Source organism: Oryzias melastigma, linkage group LG14, assembly GCF_002922805.2.
Source record: "Oryzias melastigma strain HK-1 linkage group LG14, ASM292280v2, whole genome shotgun sequence".
NCBI lineage: Eukaryota > Metazoa > Chordata > Actinopteri > Beloniformes > Adrianichthyidae > Oryzias > Oryzias melastigma.
Genome location: NC_050525.1, coordinates 15,047,335 through 15,067,921, shown reverse-complemented (window position 1 = coordinate 15,067,921; position 20,587 = coordinate 15,047,335). Strand labels below are relative to the sequence as shown.

The window sequence follows — 20,587 nt, the reverse complement described above, 5'->3', positions numbered from 1 at the left end:
GGGGTGTCTTTGCTTCAGTGGGTAGAAGTGGAGTTGTGGAACAGAAAAGGACAGATAGTGTTAGTAAACATGATAGAAACAGTTGAGTGGATGTAAGAGGACAAAGATTTTCAAAATAAAAGCATTAATAGCTATCTCCAGAGCTGGAATGTTGCTTACAGAACAGAACTCGTCATCCTTTTAGAGTTTGTCTTTTTGTTGTAGGTATGTTCACTTCAGCCTCAGCAATGCACGTTCAAGCGACCACTTTCAATTTAAAGTCTGCTTATAGTTGCATAAAGTTGCTGATTTCTAAACTAAACAGAAACAAAACTGGTGATCCCTGACCTTAGACCACATGTGTCACAGTCAAGGCTCGGGGGCTGGGTAATTCTATCCGGCCTTCCGGGTAATTTTATTTTATTATTAATGGCCTAATGTAATCTTTCGCTCATTCCAAACTTGTATAATTTTGACAAGATATACATTTTTTTATAATTATATGGTAGCTGTTTTGGCTAATTTTGGCTTTTTTTCTGTGTGTAAGGGTTTTTTGAAGTTTAACTTTTTTCAGCTACATGCTACCAGTTTTGGCTAACCTAAGTTTTTTTTTTTTTGTTGTTTTTTTATTCTAATTTGGCATTTAGCTAATATTTTAGCTGGCTATCAGCTTCAGTGTTTTCAGCAATCAACTTCAACGTTTTTAGCTTCCATTTAAGCATTTTTAGCCATCAATTTCTGCGTATTTAGGTATCAGTTTAAGTATTTTCAACTATTACCTTCAGTAGTTTCAGCTATCATCTTCAGTGTTTTTAGCTATCAATTTTAGCGTTTTTAGCTATCAGCACTAGCATCTTCAGCGGCCAGATTCAGCTTACAGCATTCCCACTACCATTATCACAGGTAACGCTATATATCTAGTTCATATTTATGTTAAAAAGTTACGGTTTTAAAGTTTTAAAAGTTTAGTTTTGAAGTGTTTACTAAATGTTTATCTTGTTCGCCCCGTGACCTAAGGTGTGTTTTGGATTTTAGCCTTTTGTGCGATTGAGTTTTACACTCCTGCCTTAGACCCTCCCCCCTGGTAAGGAAAAACTCAAAAAAAAAAAAAACCTGGTTGAGGATCTACCCTTTGATTATGTCACTGAAAATGTCACGTGCCCAAAGCAGAGTCCCTGATTGGTTGACGCTCAAATCACGTCTGTACATGGACTTAACATTGAAACTCGACGCCCCTGCCGTGCGAATCGGGTCTGGTGTGAATGCACCATAAGCCTCTTCCAACTGTGGTGGAAGACATGCACTAGTAAACAGTAGAGAAAGATAAGAATAAGCCCTCCCAGCTCGTCCAATATTAACACTAGAGGCTAAAGGTGCGTTCAAGGACCCGCCTTTACCGTGTTCTTTAGCACACATCACGTGCTCAGTGTGAACGTTGTATTTGAAACAGTTTAGTCAACAGATGAGACACATCTCTGTAATGAATGTCTTTAAATTTAGTTCTTTATTTCCAGAGCTTCAACATCATCTTTAAGTTGATTTCTGTACACCAGTCTGACCCGTTTATGCCGACATCGGAGACGGGAGACGTTCAAAGCTGCTTCCGAATGCAAAATTACATAACTGTCAGTCGGAGAAACCCATAAATAAAAGACATGGAAAGGCTTCCATGTGAGTGTGTAGTCTGGACAGTGATGGCCATTTATAATACATGCTGCAGATTTTTTTTTTCCCTCTTCTGGAGAACATTTGTTTGTAAAAGGTGATTTTTGACCTAAGAACGTCTCCGTGGTTATGTAACTCTGAGTTTCTACGCAACCTTCTGAAGCAGAAGTCTGCAAGCTGAGACTCCAGATCCACATGCAGCTTTTTTATTTCTCCTTTGTGGCTCTTTGGCTTTAAATAAAATTGCTACTGATTTGAATTAATAATGGGTCTATGGTGTTATAGTTATTTAAATGCTGTCACTTTAGATTTCTAACATGTAACTCTATAAAATGATGGTAATACTGTAAATGCCTTTACATGTATAGATAGTTTTAAACTAGATTCTACCCCATGTTGTCATGTTATTTTTGATACTTAAAGGGGTAAAAGGAGAAAGTAGCACTAAAGTTATAATATAAATGCTTTGTTTGGTAAATCTGTTGCAGCAGAAGGCACTTTGTTGACTGACACAGGATGTGTTTTATTTTGAAAGGAACATGTATGTGCAGCTGCCAAAAGTAAAGAAAATGTTGTACATATTACACTTTTATAATTAAATTATTGTAAATATTGAAAAGTTACACTTTATAAATAAATGGCTTAAAAGCCACAAAAACATACAGTGTATTTTTCTAAACTATGTAAGATTCCTCCACAGTTTTGCACAAAGAGCAGAAACCCTATTTTCTATTGAGTTCAAGAGTTGACATAACAGTATATGGTAAAAACAAAACAATAATTTGTCACATTTTGTTTTGATTTTTGATTTGACACAATTTGTGTCAACCCCAGTAGAATGCCAGTAAATGCCACTTTGAGTAACACGTAACCATCACTTTGGTGTGTGTTAGCGGTGTCTCTAACCGTCTGAAACTCCTCGTCCAAAGGTGCTAAAGAGGTGAACGCAGAGGGGAAGACCTTCACAGTGCAGAGTTCCCTGCAGCTGCACGTGGACAGGAACGACGACGGCGTGGCGTACACCTGCAGAGTGGACCATGTGGCGCTAGTGCAGACACCGCAGCAGGCCACCGAAGTGCTGGAGGTCCAGTGTGAGTACACGCACAGCGATTGTAGAGACACAACGGAAAGTAAAAACAAACACTAACGCTTTAGCTCCAGGATCGATGTTCTATGAAATACCTTCATTATTTGCCCATTTACGCACTCACTTATGTCCAAAGTTACTTTATCTGGACTCTCATCACCCCTAGATGCCCCCCGTGTGGAGATCATCCACTCCCTTGAAGTCCCTCAAGAGGGCCAGTACCTAAAGTTGGAGTGTTTATCCAAAGGAAACCCATCGTAAGTCCAAAATGACCTGAGCCGGCTCCACCCTCAGTCTACCGTAGTTTGATTATTGCTCTTCAACTGTTCGTCTCCAGGCCGGATCCTGTGATGTGGACGAAAGACGGAGGTGAACTTCCGGACCTGGAAAGGATGATTGTTGACGGGAGGGAGCTCACATTCACTTCGCTCAACAAGACGGACAACGGCACCTACCGCTGTGAAGCCAGCAACCACCTGGGCAGGAGCAGCGCTGAATACGTGCTCTACGTGTACGGTGAGTTCAGGGAAGATTTGTATGCAGTAAGATAGCTTTCAAAAAGAAACATATTCATAAAGACAAAGTTGCAGGAAAAAAATATGAACAAAATGTTCAACATGTCTCTTTTAAATACAATTTTTTCTTTGTCTTGAATACAAATTTCTCCTGTTAACAAACGAAAATTATGGCTTATATATCGAGTGCCGGAACATCGATCCAACTGAGAGAGCATGAGCATTGTGACTCAATTATTAAACTACGATGGCAGGAAAATTATCTTGACACTCTGCTGTAAAAAAAGATATTAACTGTTAAGGCCTGCCGTATTTTTTATTTATTTTTTTTTGCCAGGTGACAACAGCGGAGCATGTAAACAATGAAACGGACCCGGATGTGGTGGTTTAAAAAAAAAGGGGGGAGATCTTAATATGAGAATAGACCCTTTTTACTTTGATGTCACACAAAATGGCGACAGGGCCATCAGTGTGATACGTAACTTCAGGTTAATGGATTTAGAACAGGAAAAAAAAGAACTGAACGCTGTTCAACACCGTTTTTGGGAAATAATAAAAGGTAATTGTAACAGAAAATTGTATAGTATTTATTTTACACATTTCCTACGTACCTGTTTTTGTATTTGTCTTTTAGATTGTCCATAAATCAAAATACAAGTGTATTTAATCATCACCTTGTAAATTTTTTTTATTTTACAGGTTTTATCTAATTATTTTATCCTTTTTTTTACCTTTATTTTCCCACAGATTGAACACAGTTATATGAGCAAAAACAAAGAGGAAAATATCGAAACCGCATTTGAAAACATTGCAGCAGTAATAAGTTTTACGCTAATGTCAGACTCAGACACGCTGAAATTGACTTTATATCTGTTTACAAGGATTTTGTAAGCATGGAAATTTAGGCAACTTTTAAGTGTTGAGAAAAGATAATCTGCAGCTCCACGACTCAAACCCAAAGCTAATGCTAGCGTTAGCATTAGCTTTTTTTCTCCGAAGTTGTGCGCAAAATAAAAATAAGTGCACAACTATGTATTTATGAATACAAATTTGTCTTTATGAATACAACTAATTCTTTATGAATACGTTTCTTTTTGAAAGTTATCTTATCCCATAGATTTTTATCCCTTTTTTTCACTTTACAGCTTGTCAAACCTCCCTGCTGGAGGGAAAGGCTAATAAAAACCACCTTATGCTACGTACACACCGGACATTTGTGGCGTTTTCAAGAACCCGCTGAACGTGGGTTTTTGTTTGCTGTTTTAGCATAGGCCTGTCGCTACCTGATGCTAGCAATTGGAGAAGACTTGGTGCAAATCTCGCAAATCTTCGAGAGTTCCAGCCTTTTATTTTCCCACCTCTGTTCTGATATATGACGGTCTTGATGTCATATCATGTTAGCTGGGCACAAATCGCTAATATTAATTTCTCCTTCACGATCAGCTTCCATACAGTTAGTACTTCCGTGATTTGAAAAGGACGCTAACCATACGTCACTACCAAATCCGAGTCCCCGATTGGTCAAAGTTCAAAGTGGTCATTTGAATGCACGATTCCGAGCCCGGTGTGAACGTAGCATGAGATCCCAGAAGTGTCTAAAGTATGATCGTCATCAAACTCTGCAGCAAAAAGCCAACACCTCTAAATCTGCATATTGCATCAGCTGAAGAGTGATTAGAGGTATCATCTCTCACAGGGAAGACATTGGCCTTAGGTGACACAGCTGCCACCAACGCTTTTCCTTAAATAAACCTGTGCCCCAGATCTCACACACATAAAGAGCGAAACATATGAGAGAGGCAAAAAATTTACTGCTGCACTGTCAGGAATATCAGGAGAAGTAATTCCTAGTAACGCCAGAGGAGGTGAAGGATAAAGGAACTCACTGTCAGGGAAAACAGATCGCTCCTGCTCCCTTCCGTTTCTCCTCCCCTGACATTAAGTAATAATGCTTTCCTCAAAGAGGGCGAGCTTTAAACCTCTGATGTCCTTCCTAACAAACCGTTGACTCTTGGCTCAGACGGGCATTTGAAAATAAAACCTAATTGAAAAGATCAATATGATCATATTTATGCATTCACCTGCAGGAGAGATTTAGCTGTTCTTTTTACTGAAAATGAAAAGCAGGTTTAAGCAGCCTGCAGGTACTGTGCTAACACTTGGAAAACATATAAATCTTGCATGTTGATACAAACAGACTGATACAAACAGTAATGAAGGCTGCACAAAGGTACTTGTTGGTAAAATGCAGTAAAAATACAATTTTTACCAGAAAACATTGGGGAGAAGGGTTGCTGTGCGTCAATGGTCCCACCTCGTTGCTGAGAGCTCTCTGTTTACACTCTTTGTGACCTTGTGAGAGTGCATGTCAACAGAGAGCTCTCAGCAACAGAGAGGGAAAGGGGGGCGGGGTTGCTCCACATCAATACTCCCATCCGCAACTCAATGGTGAATGTTTAATGAACTTCTGCAGAAGACATTTTCTAGAAAATTATGTTTTTGGGGGTTTTTTTTGGGCTAAAGATTTCAAATTAAACCCAACCAGTAGGGCCCCATGTGGTTTAAAAGTGGTCAGAAAATGTGGGCCCCAATGGGGTTTGTCTACAGTTTCTGTGGTGGCCCCACCTGTGTTTGCCCACAGTGGCTTCAGTGGGTTAGTTCGCTACACTAGCCAGCCACCCTGAAGACAGTGCAGCGTACTAGCGAGCTTCTCTGTATCGTGCTAGCATGCTTCGTTGTAATGAGCTCTACTGTAGCATGCTAGCAAGCCCCTCTGTATTGAGGTAACAAGCTCCATTGTACCAAGCTAGCGAGCCCTGCTGTAGAGAGCTCCCATGTAGCATGCTAGCAAGCTCCTCTGTATCGAGCTAGCAATCTCTTCTGTATTGAGCTAGCAAGCTCCGTTGTATCGAGCTAGAAGGTTCTGCTGTAGAGAGGTACACTGTTGCATGCTATTGAGCTCCTCTGTAGGGAGCTAGCTAGCTCTGCTGTAGAGTACTCAGTTGTATCAAGCTAGTGAGCTCCTCTGTAGCGAGTTCTACTGTAGCATGCTAGTGAGCTCCTTTGTAGCGAGTTCTACTCTAGCATGCTAGTGAGCTCCTTTGTAGCGAGTTAGCGAGCTTTGCTGCAGAGAGCTTCTTCGTAGCATGCTAGTGAGCTCCTCTGTAGCGAGTTAGCGAGCTCCATTGTAGCAAGCTCTACTGTAGCATGCTAGCAAGCTCTTCTGTATTGAGGTAGCGAGCTCCGTTGTACCAAGTTAGCGAGCCCTGCTGCAGAGAGGTCCACTGTAGCATGCTAGCGAGCTCCTTTGTATCGAGCTAGCCCGCTCCATTGTACCGAGCTCTACTGTGGCATGCTAGCAAGCTCCTTTGTAGCGAACTAGCAAGTTCCGTTGTATTGAGCTAGAAGGTTCTGCTGTAGAGAGTTACACTGCAGCATGCTATCGAGCTCCTCTGTAGAGAGCTAGCTAGTTCTGCTATAGAGAACTATGTTGTTCTCAAGCTAGCCTGCTCCGTTGTACTGAGCTCTACTGTGGCTAGTGAGCTCCTCTGTTGCGAGCTAGCGAGCTCCGTTGTACCGAGCTCTACTGTAGCATACTAATGAGCTCCTTTGTATCATGCTAGTGAGCTTCTCTGTAGCGAGCTAGTGAGCTCTGTTGTATCAAGCTAGCGAGCTCCGTTGTACCGAGCTACCCACAGAGTCCCCACTTAAGCCAACGTGGGCAAATACAGGTGGGGCCACCACAGAAACTGTGGACAAGCCCATTCAAGGCCCACATTTTTCTGACCACTTTTAAACAATATGCTAGCTGGGAGGTGGTTGTTGTGATCAAAGTGAAATAAAACTAAATGTTGTTATTGCTATTACTAATCTACAAATATTTTCTGTTTTTTTCTTTGTTAAAATATTTCCAAAGTCCCAAATGAATTCAGTGCATTTTCTGTATTTGATCTAAAAATGTGAACATTTGTGTGAATCTCCTTCTGATCTGGAAACTATGCACCAAGCCTAAAGGACTTTTATAGTTCATGTAATATTTACATCTTTCATCATGAAATATAAATGCTGTCTATAGGCTTCATCATAGCAGGGAGATAAAGCTTTTACAGGAGGAGTTCACATGCAGGTAAGCAAGAAAAGAAAAAAAAAGCAGAGTGGGATGTCCAAGTTATTGTCAGAACAAATGATCCCATTCATTCCATAATTTTGCACTTATTCGCCCCCTTCTACGCCATTCCCTCCATTTCACTGATTAAATATTTTCCTTTTAACTAATTGACTAGTTATTGTAGAGCTGTTTTAATTAGTGTACCTTTCACACATGCCATTATATGCCTTACAAATATTTGAAATGCCAGCCAAAGCTAACAGCAGAATTAAGCGGTGCACAAAATGATGGCAGTGATATTAAATTGGCAAATTCTGCCTGGAAAAAAAAAACGGCTCCTGGGTGTGGGAGGGTCAAAGAGTCCTATTCAGATTCACGCCGTGTTCGCCTGAAATGGCACCGAGTCTGTTTCTCCCCTTCATTAGTGATTAGCACACCTTTTAGCCTTTTACAACTGCCTCCATAATTCTTAAAAAATACCTTTTTAATGGTTCCGCTCTAACAGGGAGACGTTTTCTCTCGCCCTCATTTCCTACAGACATGCAGTTTGCTCTCTTATGAGTCACGCTGAAATGTCATGAAGACACAGAGGACAGTTGGCCCTGAAAAATACTACCAAAGCCAATTATAAGCCTTTAGCTCACCATAAAATGCAGAGTGACACAAACATTAAAGCCAGGGCTGTAATGTAACCTCATTAAGTTGGTCACACATTGTTTCAGTCCTTGTTTTTCATTCTTTCTCTCTAACGTTTAACAATGAAATCACTTCCCCGCCGTAAAGGACTTCGACTATTATTCTGTGAGAAGTCTGAAACAGCAGCAGCGATCATGAATTCACTGCCTTTTATCAAACTCCTTTTTACTTGCGGACATGAACAAAAGGAAAAACAAGAACTTAACCACTTTTAAATACATGAGTTAGTGTTCAGTTAAATTAAATTGGAATTTGTTATTTTATTTCTTACGCTAGTCGTCTTTTGCCCAGAAATGCCGCCTTAATTTTGTCTGTAGGCCTACAAAAAGTTTTTAAAAAATAGTCTACAATATTCTTTTTCAAATATTTAGCTATAAAATTTTTAAAATAAAAGATGTTTTAAAATTCAGGTCATAACCAATGTGACATGTCAAAAGTTAGCTAGCGGGATTTGTTGGCATAGGTTAGCTAGTCTATTTCTTTGGTAACTCTACAAAACAAAAACAAACATAACATACAACTTACAATTCAGACATTAAAATTAAAGCAAACATAATTTCTACTAGTAGGAACATTTTTATTAAATGTTTTTTTCCTAATTCAGATTTAGACCTTAAGGACCAGGGTGACATGTTGAAAGTTAGCTAGCTAGTTATGTTTGGCTAGCCAGCTAGCTAAGGGTTGGGTAACCAGTTTGTTTGTTTTGGAAATGTTACAAATCAAAAAATATTTATTACAGTTCTTACTTTAAAATAAATCAATTTAAGGGCAAACATAATTTCAAATAGTCCCAAATTTTGTTAAATGTGTCTTCCTAATTCAGATTATGACTGAATTAGATTTAGCCTCTACAAAAAGCTGAAAACGCAAACATTTTTGTTGAAAAATATTAAACTTCGGAATATTTAGCTATAAAATGTAATGAAAAATTTGCATGTTTTTTTCCAAATATTGGTCATGAAATAACCAACGTGACATAAATTTTAGGTGGCTAGATTTGGTAGCATAGATTAGCTAGTCAACATTTAATAAGCTGCGATTGGTGAAATCTGAGTAGTTGTAGCCTAATGCACATTTTATTAGAAAAACATTTGTGTTTTTAGACTTTTTTTCTCAGACATTCTCAAATCTTTGTAGAAAAAATAAGTCTAGTATTGACCAAGATCATTTAGCCAATCAAGATGCAGGACATCTTTTTTTGTAAAAAAAAAAAAAAAAGGTATGCGAAGTTACAGAGAAAAAAAATAATGAACAGTTAAACTGCAAAAAGTGAATCGTGATATAGCGAGGGAACACTGTAGTAGTAAAATTTATAATAAATATTTTTCCCTAATTCAGTTCATAACCTTAATAACCAGTGTGACATGTTAGCTAGCTAGCATAGCCTACATCAGCTAGTCAAAATTTCTTGGCAGTGTTACAGAGCATAAAATGTCAAATGTAATGATAAATATTTCTTACATTAAATAATTAAAATTGAGAGCAAACATCATTTCTAGTAGTGGCAAAAATTGTCAATACAAAGGTCTCTTTAGTTGTTTATGTCTGCCACCATTTTGGCTAACTTTAAAGATTTTAATTAAAGGACAAAAAAATGAGTTGGTCTGTTTATGTGAATACAATGATTATAATGTTTTATCTGTGTGTTTAAATAAAATAAATAACACATATGAGTCACTTTATTTCATGGAAATGAGTTAATAAATTAAGTTTAAACTAAACTTTCAAAAAGTTTTTTGAATTTACAATTCTGGAAAAAAAAGGCACAATCTTTTCCGCTGCTTCCTTTAATTAATTATTTTTGGTTAAGTTTTTACCCTTCTGTGTCGATTATTTTCTCCAGTTGTTATATTTATGTTTGTCTGTGCCCTCCACCAGACGTCCCCACCACCTTGCCTCCATCCACCACCCCCTTCCTCCATCCTATCCCTCCAGATTCCACTGCTCAGTTAAGCACCCACGCCTCAGACCCCACAGACAGCAGAGGTACAGTAACCATCCACGTAGAGCCGCGAGCCCCTCAGCATGCTCCTCCGCTTTCGCTTCCTTTTTCTTTTATTTCTCCTTTTTTCTGGACAGCTATAAATCATTAATTTTGTCTTTGTATTTAGTATCAGTCTGTGCATGTTTATAATCAAACCAATCAATTCATTTTAAGGATGTTATTTATCATTTATTTTTCTCCTATTTTTGTTTAATTGTTTTTCTACTTCTCTTGTTTTTCAAATGAAACAGAAAGTAGTAGTGGCGAGCATACAAATAAAAGCAGTTTGTTACACAATAAATAATATGTTAGAAAAAGGAAGATCTAAACAATAAAAACCAGGTCGTTTTGCTTTACCACTTGGACTTCCAGCTGAAACTTTCCTTCATTGGACTTCACATGCTCTCCCCATGAGAATATGGGGGGTTTCCTTGGTCTGCCAGGTTTTCATCAACAATCCAAAACTTGCATGTCAGGATAAATGGAGATCCAAGTCATTACCAGCAGTGGGAACTGGCTGGAGTGGTTGTTATTTTCGCCTGACTCCATGTTGTCGTGGGCGCCCGACCAAGATCTCCACTGGAAACCTAAATATAAAAGTATTTTGGTACGTCCTACTGGGAGGAGACCAGAAAGTCTTAAAGGGATTACACTTTGCACCTGAATAAAAAATGAAGAAATCATTCAGGAGTTGTTGGAGGATGTGGCTGGGGTAACTAACACTAACAGATAACAGAATGAAGGGGCGTTCCAGATCCCTGGAGGAAGAGAGTTGATGGTCTGCTACTGAAAAGTCCAATTTTAGCCTTTATGAGTCCTGAAAATTGAAAGCTGATCTACTGGAAGCCAGGGGCGGGGCCACAGGGGGGCAAAGGGAGGGAACTGCCAACCCCCCCAGCAAAAAGATTTTGCCCCCCCAATTTTTGAGTCAATATTAGTAGCATACAACACTCATAACACATAGATGAAGAGATAAAGTAATCTGATGATTGCATGGGATATGAAACCCCAAACTCTCAGCACTCCCAGACTTTCAATATTTCTAGAATTTTGATTAACTTTTGGGCACATGTGTAACACAAATGCAGCTACAATGACTTCAGTTTTCTTTTTCTTCTTTTTTTTCTTCCTTCTTTCACTTATTTTCATGGAACAATCACTTTTCCTATGCAGCATCATCTTTAAAAAGGCTAAGGAGTCTTTGATTTCTCTGTTCACGTTCCAACATATTCTAATTCCCAACTCGTCAAATATGGATGTATGATTCAAGTCCTCATGGGGTCACTTTTTCATCAGGGTCCCCAATTGTCCGTTATCAGGATGCAGACCGGACCAGTACCCTAACCCTAACCTGGTACCGGTAACCTAACTCGGTACCAGTTCTGTATCCATCACGTTGCCTGGTACGATGTCTGGTACTAATTCCGTGTCCAGTACCCTGTCCGGTACTGAATCCTGAGGGTTAGGGACCCAAGATTTCATGGGAACAGCAAGCACCTTGAAAGCCAAGAGTTGGGGTCACCCAAGATGTCAAAGCGACGGGGTCCCGAACCATACATTCATAGGTTGGGGGTGAGAATGCGTAGCATGTTTACGCGATTCATAAAATCGTGTAAATATGAACACGATTCACGCAACGAGAGCATCCAGTTTCAATGTTACGTCCATGTCCAGATGTGCTCAGATGTTCGGGGGCGTGTTTTGAGTTTTCAAATGCGACAGTTTAGCTTCAATGCATTTCTGGCATCGCAGAGCAACTTTTCCAGAGCTCATATATACAGTATGTACTTTGCCGAATAATTTGCATCCCGACAACCAATCAGGAATTCACCTTTGGCTTGTGACATGTTGATGATCAGTGGGTGAAGTCCAAAACCAAGAGGAGGAGAAGGTAATTGTTCTCCTCCCAAAGTTTATGATTTTTTTTCCTTTTTTTATGGAGACAATAAGTAAAAGATCCTCAGATTTTTTTCTTATTCTTTTCTTCCACAGACTAATGTTGGGCAGCAAGTCATCAAACTGGGTCACAGAGAGACGGAAGTACCGCTGAAAGCAGCCGTCATTCAGATGCAGCTCCTACAGTAGACTGGGAGAATCTCTGAATGATGTTATGATCCAAGACATGGAGACGTGTTTACGGACGCTTTTGTTGAGCTCTTCAAAATAAATAAATTCGATCCTTCAAAGTCATCCGTGTCCTCCATTGACTATACATGAAATATACAGTCAATGCTTCTATGTAGCGATGAGGCGTCAAGTTTATGAAAACTTTTTGGACAAACGTCCAGCAGCAAATGTTATGTCAAAAGAGAGGCATTTGGTGTGAATGCAGTATTAGATTATTGGCATCCAAACACAACTGGATATTTCGAATCAGCATTTTTGACTTTTTGCAGTCAACATTTCTAAGGACATGGATAGAATTGAACCTTCTGGTATACCCGAAAGGTCAGATTCCTTCTTTGCATTCTTACCACAACCCATTCCTGCGTGTCTGCTTAATGCCTTTGCACACTAAGACTCACATGAAAGCAAACAAGTGTGAAACCCCAAAGCCCCATAGAATGTTTTTGTTTTAATATTAAAGTCTTCCGCCTGCAGACAGGAAATTTAGACTGCGGATTTGGTGCAAAAAAAAATAACACGGCGGACCCAGGTGAGGGTATTTTGGAAAAGGGCTCAAATAAATTCCCTAACTCTGTTTTCAAATGTGGCTTTGAGTCAGTTGCTAGACAACGTTGTAATCCTTGTGATATCCTAGGTATGTTGACATTGGGAGTGGGGTCATATGGACCCCACAAGACTTTTTCTTTCCTATGATTTTGGTTTTCACTTGTATCCGTGGCAGACCTGAAATCGTGTCCACCTTCATCCACATTTGTCATGGGATGGATAACACGTCAATGTAAGACTTGGGTCATATGGACCCCATAAGGGTTAAATCAACAGCTTTTATTTTGGATTTTTGAGGTTTCCTCTTTAATGAAAGCCTCACTCCTCTGTAGATCAGCTTTTTTTACCGTAACCTAATATTTAATTTATCTGGCGTCATGAGGAAAACTATTTGGATAAGTTAGAGCATTATTATTTTATTGTAGACACAGCATCATCCATCACACATGACAACATTAGCCGCATAAAGGAGAGCCGTTCCTCCAGGAAGCTTCGCTTGAGCGCCAACAAATCCTATTTTCAGTTAGATTTAAGCTCTCAGATACTTTGAGACTCTTTTATAAGTCTCGATGTGACTGACCAAAAAAAAAAATCAATCATTTAGCACCAATGATTTGGGTTTTTAGATTATTTCATTGCAATATGTATATGGCTTTTTTCAGTTTTGCTGACACGGTGACAATATAAGTGGACAGTACAATTATGCGTTACTCATTGAAAATACTTGTCCCTCTGGATGACTAATGTTACAGCATCAACATTCATTATGGTGACTTCTAATAGAAAATGCTACATCACAATCTTTAAGATTGTTGGAATGGTCTTGCATTTAGAAGGCGGTAGTTGGGCGGTCATCAGAATGGCCCGCTTTTTTTATACCCCCAGTGGCACTTGATATGGACATTCGCCATTCGGAGACATTTACACATCGTCCGTTAAAGCGACCATTTCCAATAAAAAGTCTATGTAAACACACTTAATTGCATGTTTAAAGCCACTTCCTGCTTTTTCAGTATGATCAGACGCTCGCTCATGAACACGGGTCACATGCCCAGTATGTTTGTAGAATCAGAGAACCCAGTGGCCCCAATTCCTTGTGGTTCTGACCTTTGGACTAAAGTTATTGTGCAGAAACGACTGCTGCTCTTCAGCTGCAGTTGATGTGGTCGGGACTGATGCATAACTGCAGTTGGTGATTCACTTTATTAATGAGGTGCTGGCAGGTACCAACAGTCACACTGTTCCAATAGCCCAGCCGGCCTTAATGGCTATAATAACTCTTTCACTAAGTATCACCGGTCTATGCGATGCCACCCCACCCTCCTGTCTACACACACACTCATATATACATTCTTTCATCCACCACTGCTGAGTTCTCCGGAATTTGCCAAATGTTGTTTTTTTTTTTTTTTTTTTTCTGGCTTGCAAATCAGCATTGACCTTGTTGGGCTGAGAAAAGGTTGAAGCGTGCACAAGAGTTTCTTTGGCGGTTGGAGTACCTGCCGTTCACCTCTCATAATCTGCTTTTGTGTGGCCAAGCGCAGCCCTTGATGCCTGTTACTGCTGCGGGAGAAGGGCCCGCTGTGGAGGAGCCGACAATTATTCATGCCCGGTGTCCGTGCCTGTGGAGGGAAACCAAAAAAAAGAGGGAAATAAGACCTATCCATCTTTTTGTGAGGCCCAGTAGTTGTTCCTCAAGAGGAGTTCAAGATAAAGGTACAGAAGTCCTAGAGAAAGTGCCCACAAAGCTGAGCTGATGTCGCCAATTTTTCTCAGTTCCACTTCTAACTGAGAATTGGGACCAATCAACGATCATGTACTTTGTAGGTATTGGTTTTTATGGAAATACTCAAGAAAAAGTATTAATTTATAAAGTTAAACCATTTTTTCCTCTTTTACAATAGCAGACTGACCAGACATTTTAAAACCTTAAACCTCTTGAGGCCTAATGTGTCTGTGCCTTTAACAATAAACAATCCCGTTTGATGAGAATAAATTAGAATAAACAAAGGTTTTAATTACTTAAATGATATTTAAAGAAAAGAAAAAAGGGGATTTATAATCCAGTCTGACATCTATCAGTCTTTTTCTGCTTCCTGTGTTAACTCGGGGGTCTCTAACTGGAGGCCCGGGGGCCATTTGCAGTCCCCAATACAATATTTTTTGGGGTAATTGGCTCAATTTATTGAAGATGGGACACAACTGGAAGATATACAGTATTCTTCTTTTAAAATGAAAGTTTTTTGCTGATCACCACTAGCTCTGTGAAGAAATTGAGTGTTGGGGTTAGACTGGGGGCGGAGCTATCAGAGCAGATTCTTCCTGGAAGGAGTGGTTGGCATCGCACCAGCACGATACGACCCGCTCGTTTTCGTGGCTATGGGAGGGGCTGCTGCAAACAGCGCAGGTTTTTAGAGGGTTACTCTTAAATGCATAACGGATCAGGATGGCGTTCTTTATAGTGAGGAATGAACAGTAAAATGTATTTAAAACCTCACAAAGTAGAATCTTCTTGGTATGGCCCCTTTAAAAGTGCTGTCTGTTGGACCTTGCCACATTTTAAACAATACAAAATAAACTTGCTTAACTACGGAAATTATAGTCTGTGCTGTCCCCTACTGATTGAAATGAGGTATTACAGCTGCATTTTGTGATTGACCACCTGGCTAAAGTCCCATGTCATATCAGAAGTTTCACATAATCATACTCTGCAGCTCCAGAATAAAAGCCCCGCCCATGTTAGCTTTAGCATGGTTCGTAGGTATATTTGGTCATCAAAAATCTACTAGCTTATACAACTTTCCAGTGGAAGTTAAGCAACAGTGTTTCAGTGCAATTGGCATTGAATCCAGCGAAATCCTTCACAATGATGGGATTTGCAATGATTGTTTCACTCGAGATTGTTTGCTTAATATGTTAGCCTTTATTAGCCTATGATGCTAGCGTCATTTTACCCTTGACGGACTTGTGTCCTTCGGTCTGGACCGAAGGAGAAGGTGGCTCTCCAAAACATAAACCTTTTGTGGGATTAATTAATTATGACCTATAATTAATTGATCTCTTTTTAATCTGACCTAATAATTGCTGTGAAAAGGCTAATTTTGTGGAATTTTCATTTGAATTTGTGACGCAGCAAAAGATCAGAAATCAATGCACTTTAACAATCAGACTCCATCAGCCTTTGATTAATAAATATATTTCTGATAACAAATACGTCATCAGGAATTATCCCTTACATTATAGATAACAGTTATACATTTACTTTTTTGTGAAAAAAAAAATGTCTACTTGATTTGTTTATATTAACATGAAAATTTGACATACTTAGAAAAACTTTCAGTTCATATACAGAATTAATCTTTGTTTTTTTTAATTAAATGTCATTTTATGAATATAATAAGCGCAAGTTCAAAATAATTTTTTGTTTTCATTTTCATTTTTTCAACTTTTCAAACAAGATTTGTATTTATCTTCACAACAAAAGACTTTTATTTTGAAACTAATTCAAAATCGTTAATTTAAAACTATCCTTTCATATTTAGGGGAAAAATAAGCTTTTTTTCACTGCGCGTCTGTTCTCAGAAAGTGATCGTAAGTCGACATTTACCTTCAACCTCATTGAGGACGAGCTCTGACCTTTTTTGAAAACTCGATCAGGAAAGGAACAGTTTTCATCCCTGGGAGGGATTTGGTAATTCCTTGATTTCATTGCCATCGATTTTTTGCTTTAAAGGCGAAGACAGAGGTTAGCCGGTGTGATGAGCAAAGGACATATTTCCTTGGTTAAATGGTGAAATTGTTAAATATTGAACAGCGCTGACCGGCTTTATTCCTTTTTTTTTTTTTTTTTTGCTTTGCTCCCTCCTGCTCGTCGCTCTGTAAAAGCCGAGCCGCAGAGGAGGAGCGACCGTAATCCAAAGGTCCTTCCACTTATTGTCCGGCCTTTTTATTGATGACCCGCCACATTAACTGGCTTTGGGTGAAGAGTTATGGCAACAATTTGGAATAAAGCGTTGAGCAGAAGCAGAAATCATTAGATCCTGAGGACATGAATTAGGTAATTCTTTTCAGTAAATCTTGACGTGCAGGAAAGCTTTTATTTAGTCTTTTATTCATTCAAAAAACTCCAAATTGCTCTTTTATTTGGACTACAATGATGACATCATGTTCTAAAATGAAAGGAATGATGGTATCTCTCTTTCTCCTTTGCTCTTTTTTGAGAACTTATAGATTTTTCTGATAGATATTTGTGACCTAATGAATTCACACGATGAATCATCTCGCTGTGTGGATGATTCCCCGCTGACCGCCTTTTCCTTTCATTAAAAAAAAAAAAAAAAAAGAAGAGAAGGGGGTTGAATATTCAGGATAGTGTCCACATGTGGGCTTTTATTGAATGATTAGGCGAGGTAATTTGTTTTTTTTTTGGAATCTAATTAATCCACTTTGACCCAGCAAGCCGTGACGTGCAAGGACAAACACAAACGCGGCCGCTCAGGGCGCCGTGTGCTCTCATATAATTGTCTTTGCTAAGTGTCTCTCGGTGGGTTCAGACATGCCGGTCATCTGAACTCTAAAAGCAGCAGCACCGTGAGGAGATGTGGGAATCTGTTTTTTTAAATGTTCAGTTTGTTGTAGGTTTATTTTGAAATGTTTTATTCCTCATAGCTGTGATCATTGAGATCGTTTCATGATTTGAAATTCTATGAGCTTTTAGAATAATCAGTATGTGTTACCTGAGCTGCTTTAACGTATTTGTTGTTGTCAAATAAAAGCATCTCATATCAGTAGAGTTTGTTTTATTTAGCCAAAAAATGCAAAATTAGAATTTAAAATTCATTCTTTATCATATTATTTTCTGCTACCTGTCAGTTCATCCTTTTTTGGGTGTTTTTCTCTTCAAAATTAAACCATTAATGTATATTGACACTAAGATCTGATAGCTTTTTCCTGTTTTTGATGTGATTTGTTTGAAAGCCCGAAGATAACTTTTATATTTTTATCATTATTTTTTTCCCCTCCACAGATATGTGCTATAAAACTACTACCTCTCTGTGGGAAAATGGCAATTTTTTTTTTTTTTGGCTAAAAACAGCATCATCACAACTAAAATGCCACTTAAAAGTAGCTTAGTTTAGTTTATTGTTTAGTACAAATAAAAATACACAACTAGAATTCATAAAAAGTGAAAAGCCACTTCAAGACACTTTTTTAAACAAAAAAGACATGAAAAAATTAAAGTCAATTGGTTAGTTGGTGGTTTAACATCGTATCGGGGTGTAAGAAAATATCGATTCAGTGAAATATCGTGATACTTTATTTGACGATACTTGAATCGACTTAAAATACTGCCAAGGCGATATTTAATTAATAATTTAAACCAAACATGTCAGTCAGTCTTATTTTTGTTGACTATTTATTTATTTCCTAAACTACCAAACAAAAAGCACCTTGAATGTGTTTGAGTAAAAGCAACTTGTTTATGAGATACAGCTGTAGTGTTTTATGTTCTGATCATTAACTAACAAGTATTTTACAATTTTACTTTTGTGAAAATGTTATTAATATTCAGATATTTCTTAAGTCATAATTTGACTTAAGTTCCAAAAAATTGTGAAATATTGTCTGGTACTCTCTTGGCATATATTGGGTTAGGTATTGTATCGTGACACGTGTATCGCGATACGTATTGTATCGTTAGACTCTTGCCAATACACCCCCAACATCTCAATATATTTTATAGTTAGTGTTTATTCATTAGATACATAATTATTGAGTATTTTCAACTTTTTATGTTGTTTTGGTCAAATTAGGATGAAATTCTTTATTTACTAGTTTTAGTATGAAAATCTTTCTTTTCTCCTGACAAATGATCCTCACAGAGAAATTGATAAACCAGGAGACCAGAAGTTAAAGTAATTTTCTTTATGTTTTTCACCATTGATAATCCTAGGATTTGTAAAAAAAAAATAATAAAAATCTGTTTAGAATGTCGTGACCCTGTAACCTCTGACAATGAGTCCATTAAAATAACTCAAACAAAAGCAATTAGTACTAAAAATTTCCAAAATATCACGAGGACTTCAAAACTGAAAGATAAACTCATGTTTTCCAGAATATGGTGAAGAGAGTCGTAGAGCACGAGTGTAGCAGACAGCACTTTGAAGAGAACTGCAGGTATTGAGAAAGAACATAAAGCAGCTATTGCCAACCGCCGACTTGAACTTGATTTAAGCGAGTAACCAGTGAAGTATTTTGAGTTATATTGGCATTTACTTTGGTTGACTGACTTCATCTTTGAACCATCTGTGGCTGTTTCAGTGCGCTAAAAAAAAGAGAGAAAAAGAGCTTGAAGGCATCAGAGGAGACCCGACTGGGTGAGTGAGAGGCAGGTCCGTCTGGAGGAGAGAATATCAGTCGTGACATCTAGTTTGATCCGTGTCTTTAGGTGTGGAGGACAATGAGAAAGTGTTTTTTGCTTTGGAAACATCCATCCGTTTGTCCAAAAAGGAGGAAAATTATCAAGCAGAATTTTGTGTAATCTGTTTGGATGATCCAAATCAGGAATTATTGATGCGAGTTAAAGCAGGAGAAATGCAAAGTTCTCCCATGAGAAGAATTTCATTTTGATCTGGGAATCTTGTGATGTGACTTCCTCTACACCAAATCCCATTTTTAGGATTAGCGACCAAGCTGGAGTCCATTGACTGTGTAAATAAACTTTATTGAAACTCACCGTCGCTATAGGCGTCACAGAGTTTATATAAAGTTATAAACACTTTAAATACCCACTCTGAGGAAAATGTTTTTTTAACATGTTCTTGTTTTTCTCATAATATATGAAGAAAATTTAAAGTTTAAAATTGAATTTCTGAGTATTTTTTATTCAAATTGTCATGAATCAGGAGCAGACGACAAAAATTATGTTTGAAAAAGATCATATTTAATACGTAGAAAATCCATGTACATTCCCCAGGCTGGGATCAATAAAGTATCTTTATCTTATCTATCTTATCTGCCATTTATGCTGCTCCCATGGGTTTGTGAGGTGTTTTAAGCTAGAGAGAAAGCTTGTAAACAGAGAGCTCTCAGCTCAGGTCGGTGTTGTCCTACGAAAACATATCTGCCTGAATTTCTAGTAAACTCCTGCCGCTCTGCAGAAATTAAGTCCTAGAAAACAACATCGGTGTTTGGATTTGGGCAAAATCACAATTAAAATACAACTAGGAATGCTTTTATAATAGCTCAAAAGATGATGTTTATTGCCTGATGTAGTTTTCAAAGACTTTTTAAAGACAGTCTCAATTTTGTGGCTTCAAACTTCCGGAACTGCCAGAAGTTCATGAAGTTCTTAAAATGTCGGCCCAACTTCGTCTTCACTGATCCGTGCGACCGCAAGCATCACTGCACAGAGCTGCGCCTGAACTATAGAGAGCTGAAGAGCCACAATTTAAAAGAAAAAGGTTACCTTGAGGGGAGGAATTTAAATGTTGGGTAAATTTAAAGTCAGGGGTGGTAAGCAGTAGTGTGGAGGGCGCTATTACAACAGGAAAAACATGGAAGTGGATGGAAGCAGACATGTTTACACTGTAAAACGTGAAGCATTGGATCAATTAACAAAAAGTGATGTAATTTGTTCAATAAAAACAATAGTTTTTATCAAATTACTTAAAAACTTAAAATTTTATTTGGTGAATACTAATAATTTTAAATGTAGCAAGTTATAGAACTTTTCTTATATAATCCAACATTTCGCTTTTTTCAGTGTTCACACAGAAAGGTAAAAAAAAATGAAGTTAAATTTGACATTACCACAGTGCAGAAGTTTCTTCATTATAAAGTAAAAGTTTGCTGCACTCTCTTAATAAAGTGAAATAGCC

The 20,587-nt window shown here is 38.2% G+C and overlaps 1 protein-coding gene across 3 annotated transcripts in view; it reads left to right on the top strand.

Moving 5' to 3' along the window:
• The window catches only part of cadm2a (cell adhesion molecule 2a), a 295,844-nt gene that overhangs the window by 263,582 nt on the left and 11,675 nt on the right, over positions 1–20,587 (top strand). Inside the window, exons 6-10 of one of the 3 annotated variants that reach the window (XM_024265920.2) lie at positions 2,574–2,735; positions 2,898–2,988; positions 3,069–3,247; positions 9,929–10,036; positions 12,027–12,094. In XM_024265920.2, the coding sequence (XP_024121688.1) occupies positions 2,574–2,735; positions 2,898–2,988; positions 3,069–3,247; positions 9,929–10,036; positions 12,027–12,031 (545 nt within the window). In that variant the 3' untranslated portion in view covers positions 12,032–12,094. Of the gene's footprint in view, positions 1–2,573; positions 2,736–2,897; positions 2,989–3,068; positions 3,248–9,928; positions 10,037–12,026; positions 12,095–20,587 lie in introns of those variants that run through there. The other 2 variants (XM_024265918.2, XM_024265919.2) reach the window with 2 other exon arrangements.